Source organism: Spea bombifrons, chromosome 1 (assembly GCF_027358695.1).
Source record: "Spea bombifrons isolate aSpeBom1 chromosome 1, aSpeBom1.2.pri, whole genome shotgun sequence".
Classification (NCBI taxonomy): Eukaryota; Metazoa; Chordata; class Amphibia; order Anura; family Pelobatidae; genus Spea; species Spea bombifrons.
Genome location: NC_071087.1, coordinates 99,815,998 through 99,841,631, shown reverse-complemented (window position 1 = coordinate 99,841,631; position 25,634 = coordinate 99,815,998). Strand labels below are relative to the sequence as shown.

General features: G+C 40.3%; 1 protein-coding gene across 1 annotated transcript in view; it reads left to right on the top strand.

Moving 5' to 3' along the window:
• The window catches only part of DMRT1 (doublesex and mab-3 related transcription factor 1), a 37,157-nt gene extending 12,212 nt beyond the window's left edge, over positions 1-24,945 (top strand). The window contains exons 5-6 of the mRNA XM_053466368.1: positions 4,399-4,561; positions 24,301-24,945. Of these exons, the coding sequence (XP_053322343.1) occupies positions 4,399-4,561; positions 24,301-24,455 (318 nt within the window). The 3' untranslated portion in view covers positions 24,456-24,945. The remainder of the gene's footprint in view (positions 1-4,398; positions 4,562-24,300) is intronic.
• Positions 24,946-25,634: the final 689 nt, after the last annotated feature.

The window sequence follows — 25,634 nt, the reverse complement described above, 5'->3', positions numbered from 1 at the left end:
TGTTTTTATGTATTTTTTTCTGCACGTTATGGGGCAATAAGTACAGGTAGCGTTTTGCTATTTCAAAACCATTTTGTCCAAATCTGGTAATTCTTCCCCCATGTGCCATTTCAGGTATTTTGAAACCGACCAATACAATTTACCCCATCAAATCATATATTTTTGAAAACTAGACACCCCAGGGTATTTTAACTCTTTCCATGCACTAATTCTACCACCAGTCTTTGTCAAACTTTGTGGTAGTAATTTTTTTGCATTTTTTTTCACATACGTTTTACTTCAGGTAGGAATTAACAGGTTTTAGTATATGTCACTGTCATAAAACACCCCAATATGTGTTCAGCAATATGTGATACCCCACATGCATGGGTTTGTCGTTTTTTTGGGGAACTAAAAATAGATGTGTGGCCATGCTTCCCCCCGTGTTAATTCGGACATTGTTGAACCCGGCCAATTCAATTTACCCCATCAAATCATACATTTTTTAAAAGTAGACACCCCATAGGCATTTAAAATGCCAGTATTTTAACTCTTTCCATGCGAGAATTGTTTTAAGCTAATGTGCTAATTTTAGGACTTGCTCACAAAAATATTTTTTTATTTATATATTTTTTTATTTTTTTTTGCCTTTTTGTATTTTTTTTTTACATTTTTGGGAACTTGAAGGTTCCCCTGATGGTGACATCAGTGGGAAATTATTTTAAAATTTTACTGTTTTTTTTTTAAACAATTTTTTTCTTCTTATTTTTATTTATTTTTAATTTATTTCTACTAATCACACTGTAATTAGAAAGCTGGGCTCCATTGACTTGCATGGTTGAAAGCAGTACCTGTATTCAACCAGCACGTGGAGCCAGAGTTCTCTAGAGGGTCTGGAGACCCTCTGACAAACTTTTCCAACTGATGCCGATCGCGGTGTTGCTGAATCGCTTTCTCCACCCATTTAAAGTCATGGCCGTCCTGACACGTCAATTGTCATTAACCCTCCGTCAATTGTCATTAAGGGGTTAAAAAGTACCTCTTGAAAATCGTCTGTTCATGAAAAATTTCAGAGCCCGCTTTGTCAGCAAACTTCGTAGCAGAAAGGCATTTTGTATAAAGCCCTGCACATATATCCTTAGTAAGAACATGGTTACAGTGAAAACCAAATGTACCTTGTTTTATTGACTTACTGACAAGCTGCAGTTTGTTTTTACACCCCACTCCACAGTCCAAGAGAAGGTGCAAAGAGGGGTCCGGTACCCCTTAGGGCAGGGCTTGACAAATTTGTTGTGAATCTAGGCGCCAGCTAAAAAAGTTAGGAGCCAGGATTTTTTTTTAAACTAACATTTGGTTAGGAGTGATCTGATCATCATCAGCCCACTAACTAAACTCACAGCATTTGACCTGGAAGCACCCTGGACTTTCAGGTCAGTGCTGGTTTTTGTTGTTGTTTTTTTTTTTCATTATTATTATTTTTTTTAACACTTTCAATGCTGATGTTCCATTGGAACACAGCATCTATTATTATTTAGTCCCCACAAGCTTGTGGGGACAAATGTTAACCCCTGCAATGCCACAAATGTGTTATACACAATTGTGGAATTGAAGGGGTTAACGCTGCACTGTCGCTCTCATGGAGCGATCAGGCAGCAGGGGGGTGTTGGGGCTGGCCTCCACACTCATGTGGAGACCAAAGAACCCTCTCCCCCCTGTCCCTGAATCTGCCTCTGGCAGCTGGGACGCAATTGCTGGTCTATAGAGGGGAGTCTCTGATGACTGCTGTAGGCTTCCATGCCTACATGAATCATCAAAGGGCTTGTGGGGGCTCGTTTTTGCTGTTGCTGGTTTGCCTGGGCTTCCAGGCAGACTACCAGCAGCAGAGCCCCTTACAAAATGGGAATTAACCCCTAAATGCCGCGGCATTGAAGGGGTTAACGCTGCACTGTCGCTCTCAGGGAGCGATCAGGCAGCAGGGGGGGTGTTGTGTCAGGTCCCCACACTCATGTGGAGACCGAAGAACCCTCTCCCCCGTCCCTGAAGCTGCCTGTGGCAGCTGAAAACGCGATTGCAGGTTTTCATGCAATCGCGGTTTCAGCCTACAGGATCACTCTGTGGGAGTGATCTCAGGCTCGGGGGCGGGCTCTGAGTGGCTGTGCTGTCTGCCTAGACTCCTGGGCAGACAGCAGCAGCAGCGCCCCCCGCGATCACAGGCTGACAAACACCTAGGCGCCAGGACAAAATTCTGAGTCGCCATGGCGACCTGGCGTCTGGGATTTGTCGAGCCCTGCCTTAGGGTTTGTATTATTAGCCGCACTGCACACAGGCTGGTAGAGGAAAGGGGTCATTGGCTCAGATGGGGTCCCCTTTTTTCTTTTTTTTAACTACCGTATTTGCTCGATTATAAGACGACCCTGATTATAAGACGACCCCCAAAAATCTGAATATTAACTTAGGAAAAAAAGAAAAAGCCTGAATATAAGACGACCCTAAAGGAAAAAAGTTTTACCAGTAAATGTTAATTCATGTAAACTATTTTTTTTAATAAAAGCTATGATTGAGAAAAATATTTTTTTGTTGTTTTTATTTCTTGTATTTTCCAACCTGTCCCCCAGTTACGCACATCTGCCCCCAGACTTGCCACACCAATATGGCACTGTGGCCCATGATATGCCTTTTAACCCTCTATATGCCACTGTGCCCCATGGTATGCCTTTTGATCCCCTATGTGCCACTCTGCCTCCAGAAATGCCTTATACCCCTATATCCCATTCTGGCATTTAGGGGGTTAAAATGCATATTATGGGGCAGAGTGGCATATAGGGAGGTATAAGGCATTCCAGGAGTATCCTATCCTATAGGGGTATAAGGCAATGCATATTATGGGGCAGAGTGGCATATAGGGAGGTATAAGGCATTCCAGGAGTATCCTATCCTATAGGGGTATAAGGCATTCCAGAAATGCCCTACACACACACACACACACTTACTTACTTACTTACCGGTGCTTCCAATTTCCTGCTGTATTGCCGGGGCAGCGGGTTGACGTCTCATTCCGCGGCAGCCGGAAGGAGGTGGAGTTGGCAGCGGGGGTTTGTATGCGTCCGTCGCAAATACCTTCCCCGGCTGTCAGAGATCAGAGTTCCCCGCACCGGTGCGGGGAACTCTGATCTCTGACAGTCGGGGAAGGTCTACGCGACAGACGCAGACAACCCCCGCTGCCAACTTCACCTCCGGAAGCACCGGTAAGTGTGTGTGTGTGGGGGGTGTTAAATTGGGGGGGGGCGACGACAGGAGGATCCAGGTCCCCTGCAGCGGTGCGGGGGATCTGGATCTTAGTCTCATACAAATAGAGGTCTGATTAGAAGACGACCCCGATTAGAAGACGAGGGGTATTTTTCAGAGCATTTGCTCTGAAAAAAACCTTGTCTTATAATCGAGCAAATACGGTATATTTTGCAAATTGCAGTCACTTTTGTGAACAAAATTTATTTGCATGCACTTGTTCTACTCACAAGCAACTCATACTCATATATACCGTATTGGCCGAAATTCGGGGTTTTGTGCAGGGATTTTGTGTCGCCGACGCCCGGGACATGCAGTTCCGGGTGCTGGGTGGGTGTTTTTGTTCCGTTGCCTACGTGTATCGCGCAGACATTCACCGGCGATGCACATAGACAACCTCCGCTACCGGCACATCTCAGCCGGTGCATCTCTGTCGCTGAAGTGCCAGCAGCGAAGGTTGCTTGCGCGCATCGCACAGATGTCCACCGGCCGGCCCCGCTACACACCAGGGAGTCTGGGGGTGCATTGGTAAGTCAGGGGGTGGCACTTCTAGGAAGCAGAGTGGCACTTCTAGGGGTCATAAAGCATATCTAGGGGGCAGGTGGCCATTTCTAGTGGGCATAAAGCATATCTGGGGGGGGCAGAGTGGCATATGCAGGGGGCATGGGGGAATATCTGTAAGTAAGGTGCATTTTGAATTATATATATATATAAAAGTGAATATGCAAGTTGCTTTGTTAGTAGTTAGTAGTAGCACATGAATTACTGCATGGTGGAGGTAACTTATAAAGGGCAATTCTAGCAGTGGTGTAGTAAATCATATGTCACTTAATTACACATTCATAGCTGCTTTCATAAGGATGGCATCTTATCTCAGTGTATATTTCTGCTTTTATCCAAATATTCAGCTGTACAGGGGTTTAGAGGTGGAATTAGCTTAAGCTAGTAATGTACTCACTAAGTGGAGTCCATTCACTAAAACTGAGTTAGCTGCCTCAGAAGCACACTGAGAAATAGCTACATTTTCTTTACAGTTCTCCATGCATCCTTTTGTATCATTAGATAACATAGTCCCTTTATTTGATGATGCTTGCAAGTCAGTTATCTGTAACTCTGTCCTTTGTCTTTGAGCAGATGAAGAGCAGTGAGAATCGTTTTGCAGGACACGGCACGAGCTCCCAGTACAGGATGCACTCCTACTACCCTTCATACCTTGGGCAAAGTGTCACCACACCTTGTGTCCCACCCTTATTTGCTTTTGAGGAGACCCCCACTTACCAGGAGGGAAAGGCAAGTGGTAAGTCCTATGTAGATATACACATTAGCTATCTTTGTAGACAGACAAGACAAATGGCAAATGTGAAACATTCATTATTGTGTATTATTATAGTAAGAGGTTTGAGTAATCTATACAGGTTTAAAGTACATTTACCCTGTCGTTTCACTGCTTTATTTCGTGAGCATGAACTTTAGAGTACGCCAGGAGTGTGTTTGTTTGGAATGAGAACATATATCTAGTACGGTAGTTCACTGCCTCTTTCTGTAGACACTGTATACAAAAAGGATGGTGTTGCAGGAGAGTTGTGGATTGAACTCTTTTACTTCACTATACATTATAAAGGGCCAACTCTAGTGTGCCTCTGCTGACGGGTGCACTTGGCTTACTCTGTATAATTTGATTTCTAATAAGTCTCCTCACCCATTAAGTTACACATTGTGCAGGGCCAGCTCAGCCCTTTTTGGTGGAGAAACCTACCAGTGTTGGTCCTTCATAATGAACAGTGAAGTGAGGGAGTCCCAACCACAGCTCTCTTGCCAACTTAGTAATAAACCTCCTGAATTTCTCCTATGGGTTAACAAATAAAGCCTTCCTGGCTGTAAAGGTCCTATAGTACTTGTTTCATTAAAGCATACAGTGATATTCACCATATTGTCTGCAGTGTTAATAATGTGCATTGAAGTACTCCGCATTCTTCCAAAATAAAAACAAAGTACTTACCTAGCTGAGGAGCTGCAGGGACCACGCAGGTATCATATGCAGAAAAGTGAATAAGATAGCTGGAGTGTCCCTCTAATATTTAACAGTTCTTAGTTCTTTCATGATGCTTACGTGTTGCTGTCTCATCTGACATGTTAAATGGCCTTGGTGGAATCCATACACAACCTTTAAAGCTGAAGCTAATGTCAGTGTTTGAGGATTTTTATCCCTGATCTACGGCAGAGATTTCTATGTACCCGAAACAACACAAATGGCTCCTGAAAGCTTGATAGAGGCATAGTTAATTACAGCTGCTGACCCATTCGTATTGCACGTTTCCACTTCTGCTACAGAACTCAGTGGCATATCTGACTTACTGGTATAAGGCACTGCAGACACTAATAAAAGAGATTTAAAAATAATAATGTAAAAAAAAATCTTACAATCTTAACATTATCTAGAAGATATTCTATCACATTCACCTGCCTATCCATCTGCGACAGAATAGTGCTTTTTGGTTCAGTATGGGAAATGCATAGGAACTATGGGGTAAATGACCAGGCATAGTTTCTCATTTGAACACAGCTCTATTTGCCAAAAGACAAGGACAGTGAAGAAAATGAGTGGTATTCACTAAAAATATTAGTGCATCTGCTCCATCTAACTAAAGTAGTCCCAAGCACTGTATCTGGCAAGGACAGTAAAAAGATGACATTGAAGAGTATCCCAACACAGCAATATATATTTCTTGTTACTGCTATGATTACAAAGCAATCATAGTGGATAAAATTTAGGTCGCAATGCCATTGTAACTGCACTCGTTAAGGTACCTCTTGCCTTTCTTTGTTGTAATAGCTTTCTGGGAAATCCCTCTCCTCGTTGGTCTTGAAGTTAATGAGCCGATGGCACCACATTTCCTAGTTACAGGCACAAACAATTGCTGAGTTGCTCAATATTCATAATTAAGTTCTCAACTTACACAAGCTTGCTGAAAATGGATTTTTCTTCAGGCCTAACAACCAAGGGATTGTTAAAAACTGATTGTATGTAACATGGTGTCTAAAGCAGGGCACTAAGGTATTGCGTCATCACGAATCATGATTTCTTTTCTTTTTGTTAATTTAGAATACATTCTGAGAGTCACAACTTTACTAAAAGGCCTACAGATTACTCATGATGTCACTTTAATACTTTGTAAAGCCTTGTGTCCCTTTAAAGTATCACCTTTTCTGACTTTTTTTGCGCTGTACTCGCCACCAGCCAGCTTCAGTGTTGGCACGTGTGTGAATTCCGGGGGTCTAACAATGCACAGGAAATCGCTCCCACTGAAATCAATGGAAGCGCTTTCCTTCCAGTGACCGACTACGTCAAACAGCAAAAAAATGAATCACACAGGGAAGCTGCAGCTTCTCCTAAAGGTAAGATTTAAAGTAAAGGTTGTTCATAAACCGTTGGTGGTTTTAAAAGACATTTTTAATGTTTTTCCAAACATTATGCATATGTAACTGCTACAAGTAGCTTGTGTAGCAAAATCAGAACACAATGGAAAATACAAGTACAATATATGATAATCACCCAGAAGCAGTTAGGTACACTTGGGTTATTTGGGTTGGCTGGAAGTGTCACTCTGGATTTGACTAAAACTCCCCCATTTCTTGATGATGGAACTTTCTGAAGAGCCAAGTGTTTTATATGTTTGTGGTGTTTTCGCAGACATGTTATTGTTTTAATTGTACTGTTTCAGTTATACTTTATTTTGTTTAGTTTTGTGATGATTTAAATAAATAAGTTATTATCACTATTTTTTTATTATAAAAAAAAAACAATACAATTGCATTGCAAATATAAAGCATTGATAGAACAGGGGCATGGTTCAGTTTGTTTTGGCTATTGTTCTGACCATTTTACCATAGTAGATTTTAAAGAGGGACTACACGATTCTGGACCTACTGAGCTATTGGTGCTTGATAGTAACAACACTCCTTGCAATTTAGTATTGCACCTTTTCTGCTTATTGCCCCATTAAAAGCCATGTAAGCAATCACATGCTGACCTAGGCACACACAACCAGCACTTGCAGGCGTTCCCTGCAAATGGAAACTTGCTTTGGGAAATATAAGCATACATTCGATATTTTGGTTGCGCCACAGAGCTTCCAAAAAAATAATCTTGAACTGCAATGCCATTTCTAATATTAAGAAAAAGAATCCCTGCCATAATACCCACATAGATCCCGCCTGCTTTATTATTACTTATTTATGGAATAAATTCGGTGTGTTTTTCTGCTCGTATATAGATTAATAAAGCATTGTTCGTGATGATACTACTGATTCTAAAATATAGATAAAGGAACTATACGATGGGTAACCTACAGCAGACAATTTGTAATTACAGCCAATTGCTGTTCACAAACGGTAGAAGAAACAGCTACGTTTACTTTCCCTACTATTAAATTCCTAGGGTTAATTTAGCCGTTTCTTATTAGGTTCCCTTCACGCTGAGCTGTTGCTCCCTGGTCTGGCCGTAAGTAGAATAATCACGGCACGAGTTGAATAACCTTCAGGGGAGCCGTGCCGTCCTTCTGTCGGCCGCTGTCTTTGAAAATTGCCTGCAGAGTTAGTGAGCAGGAACAGTTAAGATTTACAAACAATGATGAAGCTTGTCACGCATCTTTCACCATTCATCATCGGGGCCGCCGGAGCCGGGCGGTGAAGTGTACTTCATAAAAACCAGCTCAGTGTGAAATACACCTCGCTGCAATGTTTACTGCTCTGAAACTCGTCACAGCCCTTTATAGTAAATCCAGATTGCGAGGTGACATTACTGTATATCATTGCACAGCGCGCTGGGGTTTACACTGAGAATGAGTGCAGTTCACACCAGATGAGATGTCCGCGTTGAGTTATGTAGGAATTTGGCTGTTAGATGGGGATAACTTATTTTTCCATCCTCGTGTTTTGTTGTTTTTTTTTAAGCCGAGAAAGTTAACTTATTTCTTTTCCACCGTGCATTCTCTTGTAAAAGGAGCTTGGCCCGTCCATTATATAGTTTCCTTTGTAATTAGTTTTGCAAGCATTGTTTTTTGAAGATTGGGAGCGTTTCTATAAATCAAGAGTTCCCTCTGTGCAAAAGCAATATACTTTATATACGGATGTGGATAACTGCTACATACATTATATTGTGGAGGGGTAAACAGGATCAAAATCTTTTTTACATCCGTTATTTGTAAAAGAACTCTACATCTTTTATTCCATGGTAATGTTTTTTTTTTTTTTTTTAGATTTTATGTTCTACTGGATGTGTGTCTCTATATTTGTATATTTAATACAAAACCAGTATATTCCTGAGTAAGGTCAAGGTATATTTTAGACTAGTTCACTTTCTTTAAAAAGATATTATATTGTTTTATAAGGTTCGCTTTCTCATAAAATAGGAAACACATTTATTTGTGTCTTTTATGTATATTATAATAAAAAATATTTTAACAGGCATTACATTTTTTTAAATTGAAAGAAAATGACTGATAGCAAAATTAATTTTAAGGTCCTGTCCCACCTAGAAAATAACTATTAAATTAACTATTTTAACGTTTTCTTAAAATAACTGTTTAAACCATTTTCTGGAACAACGGCCTTACTGAGTGACAGCATCCTTTTCTTATGTCACGTGGCTTTGAATTAGGCATTCCCTGAGCAAAAATGAATGAGAGAAGGATGTAGGAATGTGTGGCCTGTCTGAGATTGCTGTTTAAAAACCTATATCTAGTTATAAAAGTATATTGAGCAGGAGAACAAGCAACTTTAACCCTCCCATTACATTTCTAGCACCTATTTTTTCATTACAAATCATAAAGTACCCATTTAACAGCTGCTTGTTTCTAAATCTGGTATGTTTGGTGAAGGATTTAATAAACTGATAGGAGAGCTACCTCGTTGCCCTAAAACCCCCCACACCATTTACCCTAGGGGTAGCTTAATAGCTTAGCTCCATTAGTCCTTCTCCACACTCTGGACTATTGGGTTGGTGTACAAAATCAATTAATGCCAGCAAAAACTTAACAAACAGGGCTAGTGATGCCTCAAGTCTCCAGATTTGTCATGGGGTCTCCTGGTCCTCACACACAAATATATTGTAAATCGTCTCAATTCTCCTGTCTCACAAATCAAGCTAATGTGGCTACTGTCTTTGTCCCCAATAACTAATATGATAACTAATGTGATCCTAAACCATTCTTTCTATAGTTTACCTAAGTTTCTCAGACCCTACTACTACTCTAAATTCTAAATTTAGCATGATTATGAGTATTTTGTACCCAATATTAAAATTATGTACTCTGTGTAGGAAACCTCATTTTTCCCATACTTGTGGGCGAAACTGCAACTTCTTCTTATACCTTTCTCATACTTATTCCATAATGTATCTTTATCAGAGGTCTGTCTGGTTTCAGTAACTGGTTGAATTGGAAAGTATATTCTGTTTTGCACAGCAGAAATCCAGTCTAAAGAGCCATGTAAACATATCATATTACAAGCTATGACTACAAAAGTAACACCATGTCTTCAATTCCTGGCCAGTCAGTTGGTACAAACATTATTTGATGGCAGCGCCAGCCATGCTACAGAGTGAAAGTGAAGCCTGTGTACACAATAACTAATGTGTCTCTGAACCATTGCCAGGGTCATACAAACTGTTAAGGTGGCATCCATATAATATGCTGATCACGTTATTTTTTCATTATAAAATAATTGTCCCCAACACTGTACTTTACATCTTTAAATTAACGTATTAAAATTATGTATACCTTGCGCTTAATGTCCCTGAGACACCCTCTATAGGAGTACTTTAATATGCATTCTTATTCAAAACGGGAGAAAAACCACCTACATCACACAGAGTAGGCTGCTGCCCGCCTTGTCTGTGGTCCCACAATGTTGCCTCTGGTTGGCTCCTTAAATCAGTACCAGGAAATCAATGAAACAATTGCGCACTGGAGTCTAAATAGACCACCGAGCCAGCACTGGATCTGACCAGGGTGCAAATGCATATGATTGGATTCTGAACAATCTCTGTGTGCATTTGCAAAATAGACAACACCCAAATTTAAAGATACCACACAGCTGTCATGTACATTAAAGTGCATATGATGACTGGAGTATCCCTTTAACCCCTTAGCGACCTTTGACGGTTCAGGGCCGTCACGCAAAAATAGACTGTTAACGACCTTTGACGGTCCTGTACCGTCATTAAATTAAATAAGCTTAGAAAGTGATCAATGATCACTTTCCTCGCTTAAACGGTGTTGCTGTAAGGCCTCGGTCTCGAGGCATTCAGTAATGCTGAGATCGGCATCAGGGGCCTCCCCGGGGTATCAACATCCGCCATACACTGTATGGCGGCGGTGCCCATTTTAAAAGCGTCTAGGAGGCGATCAACGATCACGGGGCATTCAGCAACACAAAACACCCATCACAGGATGTGTCGTGACCGCTCCGGAGAGCATTCACAACCGCCACTGCGAGTGATTCTGCCTCTCGCAACATGGCGGCGCCCTTTAAAAAAGACAATCAAGGAGAGTCTCTCCAGGAGAGTCTCTCCAGACCCTCCTGAGAATCTGGCTCCCCTTGATCAAAATAATGGTATCTGAAGAAAGCCCAACAATATATGTAATGTGTGTGGGTACCGCTCCGGAGAGTGGTCACAGCTGCTACTGCCGGTGATCTTCGCCATCAGCAAGATGGCGGCGGCCCGGGAAAAAAAAACAATAAAGATGAAAGAGTTTGCTAGAAGGTCTCCAGACCCCCTAGAGAACTCTGGCTCCACTTGCAGGTTGAATACAGGTACTGCATTCAACCATGCAAGTCAGTGGAGCCCAGCTTTCTAATCACAATGTGATTAGTAAAATATTCAGAAAATAATAAAAAAAAAAAAAAAAAGGGAAAAAAAAATTATGCAGTGATGTCACTAGATGAACCATCCAGTACCAGCAAAATGTGTAAAAAAAATATAAAAAAAGTATTAATAAAATAAAATAAAAAAATAAAGTTTATTATTTTGAGCAAGTGCTAAAATTTCTCAAAAATCTCAACAAAGAGTTAAAATAAAAGCACTTCAAATACCCAAGGGGTGTCTAATATAAAAAAAAATGGCTGATGGGGTAAATTGGAGTGGCCTAGCTCAAAGATAGGGCATAGGTACAGACTGACCAAAATGGAGAAAAAAAGCGCACTTCCCAAATGTGGCATTTTAAATCTCAAACAACACGACAAACCCATGCATGTCGGGTATCACTGCACTCAGAAGATGTTCCTGAACACACATTGGGGTGTTGTTTGACAGTGATATATACCAGAACCTGTATATCTATAACTAAAGTACAATTTGTGTGGGGAAAAAAATAAAAAAAAATACTATTACAAAGTTTGACAAAGTGTAGTTGTATAATTGGTGCATGGAAAGGGTTAAAATAACAGCATTTGGAATACCCTGGGGTGTCTAGTTTTCAAAAATGTATGGTTTGAATGGGTTAAATTGAGTTAACCGGCTTCAAAGATGTTCCAAAGAGGAGATGGAGGCAGACTGACCAGATTTGTTAAAAAAGATTTGGAAATCATAAAACGCTGCTTGTACTTATTGCCCTATAACTTACAAAAAACAGCAAAAAAACATAAAAACATTGGGTATTTCTAAACTCAGGACAAGTAGTAGAATCTATTTAGCTAGTTTTTTTACTTGCTTTTTTAGGTGAGTAAAAGATTTTTCAAATAAAAGTCATAAAATGTGTTTTTTTTTCAATTTTTCTTCATGTTTTTTTTTTTTTTATAGTAAATAAGATGATACGATCAAAATAATGGTATCTGAAGAAAGCCCATCTTGTCCTGAAAAAAAAATATAACTTATGTGGGTACACTAAATGGGTGAGGAGAAAATTACAGCTGAACAAAAGCACCACAAAAGTGTCAAAACAGCCTCGGTCCCACAGGGTACAAAACGAAAAATGAGCCCGGTCCTTAAGGGGTTAATGTAGTTTTGAATAGGTTTATTCCTAGCTCCTACATGCAGACGGTTTATTGTCTCTTCTTGGTACTTTAATGTAGCTTTATAAATATTACAACAAGAAGTCTGCTCATGATTGGCTCTTCAGTAACTCAGAGTGCTACTTACAAGTTAAAATGGTGTCCGCTTATATATCTAATGCTTGTCCCCTTCCATTGTAAATGCTGGTTGGCCAGAGTGAAAAAAGTAAGGAAAAACACCCGCTGTGATCACAGCCATTACCGTTAATGAGATCATCTAATTTTTTAGCTACTTCTACCTATCAGTTATTTATATACACCCTTCTATACAGTCCTCTGACTTTACCTCATCAACTATCACGAAAATGGCATGTAATGGGGGCGGCTACACGTGGCAACGAATAAGCAATTAGTTTTTTTACTTTCGTTGGAGATTGCCTTTGTTTTCGTTGTTGTATAAACACAAAACATGCAATTTTCGTTAAAAATAAAGTTTGTACGAAAATGAATGCACAAGCCTGTTGTGCAGTGGGGGAGGTCAGGGCTTTGACTCCGCTTTAAGTCCCTGAAGCTGGCAATGGCAACTAGGATGCAATCGCCAGTGTAATGCTATACAGTAGAACTGCCCTGTTGTGTGAGCTAGAAGCCTCTGATGGAGCTGGGGAGGGGAAAAGTGCTGATACGTGTACCCTATGTAGCTGGCTTTGGAGGTTTTCTTTTCGAGCAGTGTAGGACATTTGTAGCTGGGGTTGAACGTTAGAGACTCATTACCTCATGGAAGCTAAACTAACATAATGAATTTCGTTTCCTGGTGCTGTCTCTCCTTCTCCTCCCCACTCTTACAAAGGCTTCTAGAACCAGCTGCCGGTAAACATGGACAGTAACCCAACAAAATACAAATTCAACCCTAGTCTCTCTTTCCTGGTGTTGTTTTCTTTCTCTTTACCTTCCTTTCTTCAGTAACAGTAAACAGCTTTCAGAAGAGTAAAAATTGCAGCTCTTTGTACTCTATTGACTAAAATGGGACACGTTGTCAGCAAATATCAGCACTCTGGGTTGTGAAAGCTCACATTGAATTCAAATAAAAAGGGCACAATTAAGTAGAAACACATACTAATTAGGTTCAAATTCACGTTTATGACATATGACATATTTTACACCAGGCTACATTTGTATTCATGCCAGTACATACTGTATATCATGTGTAACAGAAATAGCTGGCCATGATGGGAAATGTTCTGAATGAGTTAATACATTGGAGAAATATTTAATGTATGTATTAAATGTGTGGAAAAAAACATCAACAAGTATAATATGCATATACTTCGTGGCCAGGCCTTTCAAACAAAACACTGGGTCTACGCAGCATAAGCACCAGAAGATAAAGGCAGATATTAATTCACATGGATTCTTGGCATAGAATGTAGAATTCTCACTCTGGCATAATGAGTTGTACTTTACTTTCGTAACGATCCCCCGACCACCACCTAGCAAGCTATTTCCCCCATATTAGTAAATTGCGGATTGTGTCTGATGGTGTTCAGGACAGGAAATGAATATGTCTCCTAATGCTGTTGCTCACAGCTCAATATAAACTAAATATCCAAAACAATTACATGACTGAAGACTGTAAGAACACAAACTATACATGTATGTACAAGTTACACGTGCTAGAAGCTGTCACAGTGACAGTTCCCCTTTGGGGTCTTTTCACTAAAGGGAGAGTGCCAACAGTGGTGTGAAAGGCTGAGCTGGCCCTGTTTAATGCATAATTCAGTGTGTGATGAGGTTTAACTATTCATTCTATTGGCCGTTCGTGACATAGATACTTGTGTGCTGTGGCAGCTTTTCTTTGCCTTCCTTTAACAGACGCAGGTGTTTCACCTCCAATTTATTCCTTCTTTGCTGTACATGATCTCTTATCACTAATCCTCCCTACGCCTTCCGCTGGAGCTTTTGTGGCAGCCTTCTTGAGTTTCTTCTTCTCCTCACCATAAGGTGTGGAGAAACAGCCGCTTACTGTATTCATATCTAGAATTAATCCTGTGGTTTCCTTTTTAAAAGATACTTGGCTTAGATGTAAATGTGGTGCCAAATATATTAACCCAGTGCTCCTAGGTTTGGGATTGACAGTTGATTGGTGCAGGTTTAACATTAAACAAGTTCTTAGAGATATGTCATATGTAGCAGTGTAACATTCACTCTTTTCTGATGACCTTAGTTGTCCATACTTTATTTTGGGTTTAAAACATTGATTAATTGCACTGATGAATAACATTAAACGCAGTTTATGATGGACAGTTCCTAACTTATCTTATCTTAGTCAAGAGTGAGAAGAGGGAAGTGACAGAAGGATATCTCCACTTTTACTTGGCAATTCATACTGTAAATCTTGAACGATGTGCTACTTCTATATGTATTAAATGATGACTAGTGCGGTCACTAATTTGTCTATATTCTGAAGCTTTGTGTAAAGGTGCTGTTCCGCCTAATCTGCTGAACTGAAAAGGACAGCGTTAGGAACATTCCTAGTTGGATGCAAAAAAAATGAAAAAGAAATTGGGCAATATACTTTTAATCAAGGAAAATTGTCTAAATAAATTTATTTATTTCATGTATTTATAATTTTGCTAGGAACATCTAATTGTCATGTGACGCAACCACCTGTAGGTTATTGCAGTAGAAACTGAAAAGGCTTCTAAAAAGTGCATTGCTTCAGTATGATTTAACCTTCAGATGAGGTAGTACAATGATCTGCTAAGGTTAACTAGAGAGTGCAATATAATGCACCATATTCTCTTCAAAAGTGTTAATATACAATATATTTGCTGATTTTTAATTAAGAAAAGCCATGATACTTAAAAGCTATAGCTTGCCATGCTGCTTCTTTCACAGGGTTATTAGTAACCATAATCTTCTATGGGAATGTTGGTCAAATAACGACCAAGGAGCAACCATGCCAATGCAACTAGATGTCGTACAGAGTACTTTAATACACACTCTTTATGATTGTGTGTTTAGCAGGAAATTATGGAAGCCACAATATTTTTCCCCAGAGGTCTTACTGCAAGAGAAGGAGATAAGTTGCGCTTCTAAAGGCGGTGCTGACACTAACCGTGTTAGACAAGGGTAAACTATCTCTAATGACATCCTTTAAGTGTCTGGGAGCTGTCAGTCTCTCGTTTAACATCTGCAGAAGAGAGACGTCAATGCACAGTTGTTCTACTTGACATAACTCCCAGGTTAAGAGAGCGTAATGGCTGGAGGGGACAGATAAACTGATTGTATCATGTCAGCTTGTCTCAGTGCGAAAGCTGCACTAAACGCTTTGCTGATGAGCCATAGATTGGGTTAAATAGCCGGGTAATTGCAGCTTCCATCTTCCTTGTAATTCCTTGTATTACATCGGTATCAGCTTTTGCCTCAGGCTGCTGCGGGGTTTTTTTTCCCATTATTTTTTTGCTGCTCTACATCTTCAGTAGAGGGTTTTGTCAAGCAACTGTTGCAGAGCCAAGAGGGTTATTATGAATGACTGTCTTACCTCGCAGGAAAAAGATGCTATAGAAATGCAAGTGTCGGAGCTTCCTGAAAATTACTTTCTGCCAAGCACACCCGCAGCATATTTGTCTGACAGCCTCAGGTTTGCATTGTATAAACCATGAAGCGGACATGTCATGTACTCCTGCAAAGACTACGGTGTTGTTTTAACCACCTGCAGAAGAAAAATGAATCTGATTTTCCGCTGTCAGTATAATAGATAGCATCTGGTCTTCTGCCTCAGTGTTTAGGACATATCTTATCTGTGTGCCTCAGGAATGCATAAGGCCTTTATATCTTTCTGCTCTATTGCACTTAGGGCAAATATAACAGCACAGGATAAAGAAAGAAAAGTTAAAACGCGTCAGGTGCCAGAAAAGCTCAGCTTCTGGGAACTTCGCATATTGACATACATTCTATACTGTTTCAGCACTACAGTCAAAACACGTATATTCACCTTCTAGCTAACAACGATACAGATATAAGAATGTAACGCCTTGGAAATGTCTCATGAAGAGGCCTTGGTTTGTGAATACAATCTGTTTGACATGAATCTTGGGGTGTGTTAAGCACTATTTGGTGCCATATCGATATCCCTCAGAGATTTGATTTATGAATGGAAATGTTATTTGTTTTTTCTATAGATTCCCAAAAAAACTTTAAGGATTAATTGGTTCATTTTTTATACTCAATAGGAAGAATCAAAGCAAAGGTTTAGATTTTCTTTAACAATAAACCATTATTTGAATGTGTTACTCAAATGTCCCCCTTATTATCCCCTACATCTGATGATGGCTGTGTGCTTTTGGTTGAACAGCTTAGCAAGTCGTCTGGCTAAGATTTTCTGACCTTCATTTTTGTGGTCCGTGTGTGTGTGTATATATATATATATATCTATAATGCAGTGTATGATGGACAGTTTCTAACTTATCTTTCAAGTCAAGAGTGAGAAGAGGGAAGTGACAGAAGGATATCTCTACTTTTACTTGGCATTTCATTACTTCACCTGCAGAGCCCCCCTTTCGATTATCTAGGATGCAGGCATGTACTGGAAACGAGTGTTCTTAATCCCTCCGATCAGGTGGAATAAAGATCTCTATTCATAGCCTTACCTTTCACGCCTTGTTCTTTGTGCCAAGAATGAGCACTCTAGAAAGTACACAATGAACTTGTCAAACCATGGGCGTCCAAGATAATCTTAATTGCTTAAATGTTGGTGACAGAAGCAGCAATTCATAAGTGAAGGGGGGAAACAGATCTCTGGAAGTGAAAGGAACTAGCAGTATGTTTTAATCTGTGGATGAGTTAGTGAGTGTCTCCTTGCAGTATATTTGTGTGCAGAAAGTAGAAGTGAATATTACTTTCCAGTTCTTCATTCTAGTGCATCAACCGTGCACGTTTGTTCCGCAATTCTCCTCATGACCTTTTTCTGGCATGTGGATACAATAGCATCATTTTTGTTTAGTGTTGTCTTCGTTTCCATCCAGTTTCTGTGCATGAGACGGGTTCAGCCACTCACATCTCCCTGCATGCGATATACTTACGGCCCGTCAGCTCTGGCACTGGCTTGGCAAATGCTGTGGGCCAGGTCTATTAAGACCCCCCTTGTACATGTGAATAACGCACTCCCATTGCTTTCAGTGATATTGCTTTCCTGTCACTGATTGACTGTTTCAAGCACCACCGTCATTTGATCAGTATATTAGACTTAAACTTTCCGTGCCCTAAATTACCGTATTTGCTTAATTATAAGACGACCCTGATTATAAGACGACCCCCAAAATCTGAATATTAACTTAGGAAAAAAAGAAAAAGCCTGAATATAAGACGACCCCAAAGGAAAAAAGTTTTACCAGTAAATGTTAATTCATGTAAACTTTTTTTTTTATAAAAGCTATGATTGAGAAAAATATTTTTTTTGTTTTTATTTCTTGTATTTTCCAACCTGTCCCTCAGTTACACACATCTGCCCCCAGGCTTGCCACTCCAATATGGCACAGTGGCCCATGATATGCCTTTTAACCCTCTATATGCCACTGTGCCCCATGGTATGCCTTTTGACCCCCTATGTGCCACTCTGCCTCCAGAAATGCCTTATACCCCTATATCCCATTCTGGCATTTAGGGGGTTAAAATGCATATTATGGGGCAGAGTGGCATATAGGGAGGTATAAGGCATTTCAGGAGGCAGAGTGGCATTAAGGGAGTTAAAAGGCATTGTATAGAGCACTCTGCCTCCAGAAATGCCTTATACCCCTATATGCCACTCTGGCATTTAGGGGGTTAAAAGGCATATTATGGGGCAGAGTGTCATATAGGGAGGTATAAGGCATTTCAGGAGGCAGAGTGCTCTATTAAATGCCCCCTTAACGCCACTCCAGAAATGCCCTATGCCCCCATTTAACACACACATACACCCTATACCCCCATTTAACTAACACACACACACACACTCTCTCTCTCTCTCTCACCCCTCTCTCTCTCCCCTCTCAGCCCTCTCTTACCGGTGCTTCCAGCCGGGGCAGCGGGTTGGCGTCGCCTTCCGCTGCAGCCGGAAGGAGGTGGAGTTGGCAGCGGGGGTTTGTATGCGTCCGTCGCGTATACTTTCCCCGGCTGTCAGAGATCAGAGTTCACACCTCCTTCCGGCTGCAGCGGACGTTGTCTATGCGGATCGCGTAGACGTCAACCCGCTGCCCCGGCAACACAGCAGGAAGCACCGGTAAGTGTGTGTATGATGGGGGGGGGGTGAGACAGGAGGATCCAGGTCCCCTGCAGCGGTGCGGGGGATCTGGATCTTAGTCTCCTAATCAGACCTCTATTTGAGGTCTGATTAGAAGACGACCCCGATTAGAAGAAAACCTCGTCTTATAATCGAGCAAATACGGTAATTGTATTGATTGGCTGTAACAAACTCACTATCTCTTGAAAATGAAGCTTTAAGAAAAAGATAATAAATGTGGTATATGCCCACCAGAGGAACTAAGTTACTATGCATCCACATTTTTAATAAAATACTTTGACCATTGTTGTCATTAATTGTGGTAACAGTAGGAGCTTGTATGTTAACAAATATCAGTTGAGACAACCATGTAGCCTATGATTTCTTACTGACTCAGCACTTATAACAGAGGAGGGATTGGATGACACAGTAGTAAAGTTCAAGAGGGTGGCATTGTATGTGAAAAGTGCCTGAAGCCTAACGGAGATGTATCTTTTCATGTGACAGACATGAATGACTTAGCAATGCCAAATCTCTGCTCTAGTAACCTGTGAAGACGTCTACCTTATCTCTGGATTTTTGAAAGATGACCATTAGACTTGGTGATATGAAGGCATATTATTAAACACCTTAGTGTGGTTGAAATGAGAGAACGGCTGTAACATGATCTTATAGAAATAAAATGAGCATCTACAAGCAGAGCCATGTCCAGGAATGTGCATTATATTCAGTCATTCTGGGCCCCATATACCATCTTTGGCAATTTTGGGGAGGATTTTCACACATTACATGTATGCAGAAAAATACATGGGTTTGGACATATAAGCAGGGGTTTTGAGTAGATAAATCCTACAGTACCTCTGAGAGAGTAAAAAGCATATTTTGTGTGTGTCTATGTATACAATGATTGTAGAAGCTGCAGCTCTGGAGCTGTAACTCCCAGGCTCTTCCCTAGTTAGTTATTTGGCCTCCCGTGATGTTTGCTGAGGCACTACTGTAGCTGTTCCACAGAACACATTTCCTGCTTGAAAAATAGCTAAGAGGTGGGCAAAAGGGCAAATGCGTATGGGGGGGATGCTACAAAATCACTCATACATTTGCGAGGGGAGCTCATATGCCTGAAGGTGTGTATGACACCTGGAATTCCCCTTTAAAGTGTGTCTCTACGTAAAGGGTAGTAAATACGTGGAGTAGCCTTCCAAGAGAAATAGTAAATTAATTCAAGGTTGCTTAGGATGTGCAGAAAACTCAGATCAGTTAAATATGTGTGAGATTTTAAAATGTGTAGATTAGATAAACATGTTAGTTGCTCGGTCACATCCTATTTCACTTTTGCCATAGCATCATACAGAGATTGTGCAGTGTAATAGTCCTGTTTCATGGTGAAAAAACTGATATTTCCATGGATTATGTTTTCTTTTTTTAGATACAAATGAACAGTATTTTTGTGTATATTTAACTGTTTATTCTATAATTTCTAAAAACAAAAAACATTTTTTGGATGCTATAGGTGACGTAGCAGCAGTTACAATAAGATATGTAAAAGTACATTGCATTTCCATGCAGTATTATTGTGAATTGTTGACAAATGCAAAATGCCTGTTTAAATGAAGTGTTTAAATATCTGACAGAACGTACTAACAGCTGGGATTTTCCTGCTCTGCTCCCATTACTTTAACATTGTCATTATGGGTGACATCTTCCTCAGATGTATGTCCCAAAGGGCATATATCCCTTGTATCCTTGCTTTGAATCGGTAATAGATGATTGCTCCCAATGGATAAATGATGTCAGTCTGGGGTAAGGGTTACAAATGGAATAAAGACGAAGGCCGTTCGTTTTCCAGATCCTTTGTTTGCACACTGACCTGAATGCATATAAACATCTTGCTTTCACCAGGGAGACTCCATTATTCTTTTATTAGACACAAGCGCTTTCAAATGCATCCAGAAGATGGTTATTGTTGTGGGATACAGACCACATATGGAAGAATGGTGACGATACACTTTGATCGCAGTTTTGCTACTGTTGCTAGTTTCCTTATATTCAAGGAAACTTGTTTTTAATCCAATAATGTTGGTGCAAATTACCATTTAAGTCACGATCCCTTCTTGGAATAAACATTGCGGCAATCCTACATGTGTGCACAGCTTAGTAGAAGGCACTATTCCGCCTTAAGAATTTGTCAGACGTACACTCTCCATTATATTTCATACAATAGACTTGGGCATCACAATGCAATATGTAGCCAGACATTACAGTATTTATATAAAGAATATATTTACTTCCGGCATTCAAGGGGTTAATGTGCTCGCCCGCTACCTACCTGTATTGCAGTCCTTGCCAGTAGGCTGCTCTCTCTCTTGGCATGTCATAAATTGATTTGCGGACGGCGAGTAGTTCCTTATAACGCATTCATTTGTACCAAGCTGTTAGCATAGCTAGCTTAGGTAAACTGTAAAAGATGGGTTGCAATCAAACATAATAAGTGTTGACACTGAACATGTCAGAGGCCAGTAAGTCCTGCGATGATTTAGACCGGCACAGAGCTACCAACGCGTTTAACTTAATTACACCATAGATTTCTCTCCTGATGAACACGGGTTGAATTAACACGTGAGCACTAATGTACTCTCTCGCCATTATTGTTGTACAAGGAGCAGCGGCAGATGCAGGCAGTTAGTTACACAAACATTAGTATTAACGATTGGCCATTTGGAATTGGTGACAAACTGCAGCCTGGCAAAATCCTGAGGCTGAAACCAATCAGCAAGTTAATGAGGGGAAAAATTGCCACTGCAGCTTCTCCTTAATTACATTCAGGCTTGGCAGGAGCTGGGAGAGGGAGCCGGGGGTATGATCACAAACCAGAGGTCGAAGGACCTTCCTGCCATTCATTGCGTAACCCTTGGGACTTGCACTTGCTCTTAACACTTAGACTTAGCCCGATATTAAATAGATTTATCTTTCTTTGTGTGTATCTGACTCTTTTTCCTTTGCTGCTAACAGTATTCCATAGCTTCATTTTCCTCTTATACGGGTATGTTTGCATTGAAGAGTTTCATTCATGACCTTGTGTCTTAATTTGTGCTTATAACCTTTTATTGAAAAAACTGTGATACCACTAATGATCTTTTCTGTTGTAGAAATAAAATAAAAGTGAATTATAGTAAATGATGTTTTATGGAAACAGTGAATAACTATAGTAAGAGGTGGTTTGTGTGGTTATGTTAAGTGTGCTTGCGTGCAGCTATCCTTCAAGTTGGGTTTTTTCTGTTTACCTGGTTAGATTAGTAAAGCTAGCAGAGTTTAAAAGAAAAAAACTATTTACATGTAAATGTATGTAACTTATATGTATGGTTTTATATAGCACCATCATATTTCACAGCGCTGATACTTGCAGGTTTGATACAAACCTCTGATTTGTGTTTAAAGGGATGATCCAGTTCTGCCAAAAATGCATGCGCCCACCACCAGCTAGGGTATTTGTCTGATTATAAAATGACCCCCACATTTTGGATCTTATTGAAAGAAAAAGAAAAGGTCTGAGTGTAAGATGTGGGGTGGGGTACAAATGTCATGTGTCAAAATCTTGTATACTCACCTGTCTCATCAGACAGTGGCTCGGAGATGAGTAGCACATCTTTAGGAACAACACGTCTCTTGATGCTCAGTCAACCTGAAGGCAGGCTGAGAATCATATGATATGCAGTCCACAAGTTTCACAAGTTCAAAATGGGCAAATCTCACTTCATGAAGCTCGTTCGTTCCTTTGCGGTGGGGTCACATTGAGCGCTACATACTCCATGTGACCTGCGCCTACATGTGTCCGCATATTGGCTTGCAGTTCACAATCTGTCAAGTTTTTGGATGCACACAGGTGTGCATATACAGTAGTTTGTCTGGGAGCTATAATAGATGACAGAGGTGCTATCTGGGAGCATCAGCAGCCTACAATTATAATCCTTGCAGGAGATGTATTCAGTAGAACACCTCCTTGCACGTGATATACTGACCTCCATCACTGGCACAAAGAATATTGGGTGTCATTTAGCAATGCCCCACACGCACGAAAAGTGCTGTTAATTTTAGTGGGAGTGCTTTTTTTGCTACTGGTCAGTAAACCGGTCCTGTAAGTGTTACTCAGCTGAATGGAGACATTTCTGTGGCACTCACCCTGCAAAAGCATCGATACACAAAGATCAAGATCTCTCTCCCCAGTTAATGTGTTTCACGTATTCTCATGTAACACATCAAGCAGGCAGATCGGGAACACTTGCTTGCTCTGCATGTTTGTCATCATCATGATTTTATATGGGACAGTTATAGAGTACTTGTTTGTAATATTTTCTCAGTCCTGCTGTGTGGATTCTTGTTCAATACTAGTGCCCCTGAGAATCCTGTTAATGTGTCTGCTGGTAAAATGTGATTTCACTGTAGGTTGGCCAAATCAGCCATTTTTTCCAGACATACACACTGGGACGTGCATATGTAAGTAAATGGTTTGCCCATCCCACATACTGCAGGGCAGGGCTGCAGCTGGTCAGCTACTTGTGAAATATGCATGTATCCACCAAATATTTAAGAGGCAGTCACCCTAGTTTGATTAGCAGCAATCGGTAAAAGACACAGACTGCCTTATGCACTTGGTTCTAACGATCCTTTGTCATAGGCTTACCGATAGAGCCCATGAGTAATATACATTTGGTAAGAAACATGCTAGACAGTTTGTCCTCCATATTGCTGCCATTTTGTGTGAACTTTCTACAAGTAAAATTGAGATTTCTTACTTCTGTGGTATGAAGATCCACTGCCTTCTTTGGTTGTATGAATTCACATCGTGGGGAATTTCACCAGTTTCCCAGTAGTTCAGTGTTATTGAAGATAAGCCCATGGCAAATGTGAATAGTATTTGGCTTAAGAAGGAGGAGGAGTATCAGTGAAAGTGCCTGGTGGCAGAAAGTCATCTTAAAATTGGGTGTAATAATACATTACTATTGGTCTGATTAGACCTGAAACAACGAATCGATAAAATCGATAATAATCGATAACGGGAATCGTTGTCGACGATTTCCGTTATCGATTAATCGAGTGATGGATTCGTCGTTGGAGCGCTCGGCTCCTTTCACTTACCTCCGCCAGCGTTCCCCCGTTTCTGCTGCAGAGCTCTGTAGTGTCCGTCTGCTTGAAGTTACGTAATGACGGATGTGACGCGCGTGAACGATGAAGATTTGAATAAAGTTTTGCGGTTGAACGTTGTAAGTGGAACGATTCGGTAGCGGAGGCACAGAGAGAGAGAGAGAGAGAGAGAGAGAGAGAGAGAGAGAATATATATGATTGGGAAACTGATGGGGCAGAGTGTGGGTGGGTGCAGGGCATTTCATTAAATTATTAAATATTGTTTTTTTTTTATCCGATTAATCGATTAATCGAAAAAATTATCGGCCAACTAATCGATTATTAAAATAATCGTTAGTTGCAGCCCTAGGTCTGATAAGCTACATTAGTCAGTACTAATTTTGGTATGTTATTCATTCATTCATTATTACAGATAATCAAGGATCCTGATATGTGTGTCAGAAACAGGAGGGCCAGGATTCCAATGATGCATGTTTCCCCAACGCACATTGTACATTATATTGAAGATCAGTTATACCACTAATGCCAAGTATATTTGGGTAGACAGGATCCTGTCATTAATGACTGTGCACTGAATTTTTTAAGACCACATTGTCTCACGATGAAAAACAGTATGTGTAACTTTCTTTTCTTTCTATTTCCATGTGCAGTGTTTTCTCCACCCAGCAGCCAGGATTCTGGCTTGGTTTCCTTGTCCAGCAATTCCCCCATTAGCAACGAGAGCACCAAAGGTGTAGTGGAATGTGAGGCTGGAACCGACGCAGCCCAGTTTACTGGAACCGCCGTTGTCAAGAATAGAGAGTGAGAAGGCCTCTCTGGGCAATCAGAAGCATCTCTTTCATCACGAAGAGCCCCCCTTCCACAGAAAAATAACAAATGTGCCACACTATACAATATCAGTGCGCATCATTACAAACACATGGAAATCAATAGTATACTTGAATAGAGCCAGTTGTCCCATGCCACTTTGTAGTTTTATACATGCCCCCTTGTTAATATTTGGCATTTAATTCAAAGTAATTTGTATTTTATTGTGAACACAGAAGCAACGAGTGATCGGTTAACTACGTGAGCTCTGTGGAAGTTGCAATGTGTAGTTCAGCCATGGCTTAGTGCTCCAGGGGTTAAGACACAGCCACTGCCTATCTATACCCTATATTAAGATTAAATGCATAATGGTATGTATTTCATATCACTGTCTTCCCGATCAAGTTAAAAGTAGATTTAGATGTTTATCTACAGGCAGTAGCTTCATCAGTTTGCCTTTATAATGTAATAATGGTTTGTAGCTGAATTTCCAGGCATTTGTATGCGAAACACAGTTGACTGTCATTTTTTTTTCCTCATGTGTTGAAACTGACAGGTCCAATCACAGTTATAACACAGGATATCAAGTAACATTTTTAATAACTTTGGCTTTAAATAAACCGTTAACCGCATCCAATCAAAATCTCTAGAAAGCAACGTGTTTGCTTACATTTGCTCCAAATAATAGGCAGTTTCAAAATTTGGAAATGAAGGGAATCTTGCATTCGTTACAGCCTAATTAAGATTGGTTACAGTTCAGTTATTCACTTTTAGGGCTAAAATAGCTGTTAGAGCTAAAGCGTTACCAAGCAATTTTAATGTATTTCCACGAGTGGGAAGCAAGTTATTATGTAGCATTAAAAAAGCTGTACCTGGTTTTAATTGTTAGCTGTAGAGTCTTTTGTAGAGTATTAACTAAAGAGGTTTGATACATTTTAGTATCTTAACTGGTTGACTAATTAATACCAATCATATATCTTAATGGTCTGTTGCCGGGACCTACAATGTATCCTACAAATCTTACTTGTTACCATAACTGTTTTATATTCACCGTTATTCTGTTACGCCAAAGAAGATTAAACCAAGAAAGAAAAATCACTGTTCTGCATTGTTGTTGCCGCTGTACCTTTAAAAAATGTTATTCGGGACTAAATCCACTTGTGTGTTTATATTTGGT